Below are 1,343 nucleotides of genomic sequence, written 5' to 3' on the forward strand. Positions count from 1 at the left end.
TGCGTATCCCATTGGCTGAGGCATATCAAGCGCTTTCTAACACTTCATTCTTTCGCGCACTTTTGCACGCGTTGTCGACGTCCAATGACGACGCGAGTGGGAGCGCTCTGCTCACCAAAGCGGCCTTTATCAATTAGCAACGTTAATGCGCGTGCGTAAAAAACTGGATGGTGGCCCTCGCCGCCCCATGGATCGCGTGCGGCCTGCATCATGTCGCCTCTGATTGGCCAAAAACAATTCGAGCGGACCAATCCAATCGTTTGAAAACGGCAATCTTGGTGCGCCTCTGAATTCCCACGAGGCGACCCTCCGACACTCGACAAATTGTGCTGAGACGTTCAATACGACGTGAATTTCACAACGATGGTACAATGCTGCTGGTCAAGCAGACATTTGGATCGTACTGCACTAGTAGCCGCACCACTTCATGCCCGGGTTTTGGCACATGGAGGCGGGCGCCGAGCCAAAGCAGACGACACCGCCACTCGGTGTCGGCAAATAGCAGCCGTTGCAAAAGCCCTCGGCCGAGCAGCCCGAGGATGCGCGTCCCGGAGGACACTTGCAGTCGGGCGAATTCTTTGGCGGTGGCGCCGTCGTCGGGGCCGGCGTCGGGGGTGGCGTAAAGATAAACGGCGGTAGTGTTGTCGTCGTTGGTGCCGGCGCCGCACCCTTGGGCGTCCACGTCCCGTAGCGGTTTTCGCAAAAGATGCTGCCGATGCTCGGGTTGTAGATCGTGCACACGGAGGACGCGGCGTCCCACGTGCCGGTGCAGGTCGCCGCCGAGACTTGGTCCATGACGTTGCTGCACGTGCCAGACTTGGAGATGTAGGTCGACGAGCTACCACCCATGATTGTTGACGGTGTTGTGTGCTCTGGGGCGAATTGGGATCTGAGCTAGCAGGTGCATGGACCGATATTGGAGCTAGACTACAAAACACGAAACCACAACGGCTGCGTGACCATAGTCAACGATACTATAAGCAATCTATCGAAGCTCAAGAACGACTGTGGTTGGCCACGAGCCGTTGCGTTGGAACATCACCAAGCGACGCGTCTCGTCGAGTCGACGCGAGGGCTGCACCAGCAATGTACACCAAGTCGTTTATTCGGGTGCATTTACGGCAGGTGCTGCATGTACTTGACTTCTTCTTTGTGCAAGTTCTTTTGGTGTGCTCCTCCACTGACGTCGTTTACCGATTTGTCGCTGGGTAAAATGCTGCTTATTTACCCATACTCAACAGCTTCACGACGACCAAATGTGTGTGTGACAGCAAGCGACGGGAGAGTCGCTCGCTGGCGGCGCATGTCTCGGCGACTGCGTGACTGGAATCGATCACGCCAAT

General features: G+C 56.3%; 1 protein-coding gene across 1 annotated transcript; it reads right to left on the reverse strand.

Annotated features, from left to right (window-relative positions):
• Positions 1 to 324: 324 nt before the first annotated feature.
• Positions 325 to 889, reverse strand: SDRG_01012 (hypothetical protein). Its single transcript, XM_008606520.1, has one exon. It carries the CDS (start codon positions 847 to 849, stop codon positions 409 to 411), a length of 441 nt encoding a protein of 146 aa, XP_008604742.1. The 5' UTR covers positions 850 to 889; the 3' UTR covers positions 325 to 408.
• Positions 890 to 1,343: the final 454 nt, after the last annotated feature.

Source organism: Saprolegnia diclina, assembly GCF_000281045.1.
Source record: "Saprolegnia diclina VS20 unplaced genomic scaffold supercont1.2, whole genome shotgun sequence".
Classification (NCBI taxonomy): Eukaryota; Oomycota; class Saprolegniomycetes; order Saprolegniales; family Saprolegniaceae; genus Saprolegnia; species Saprolegnia diclina.

Excerpts from the sequence above, each read along its gene's own strand:
- SDRG_01012 (XM_008606520.1), bottom strand. The coding sequence starts at position 849 with ATGGGTGGTAGCTCGTCGACCTACATCTCCAAGTCTGGCACGTGCAGC.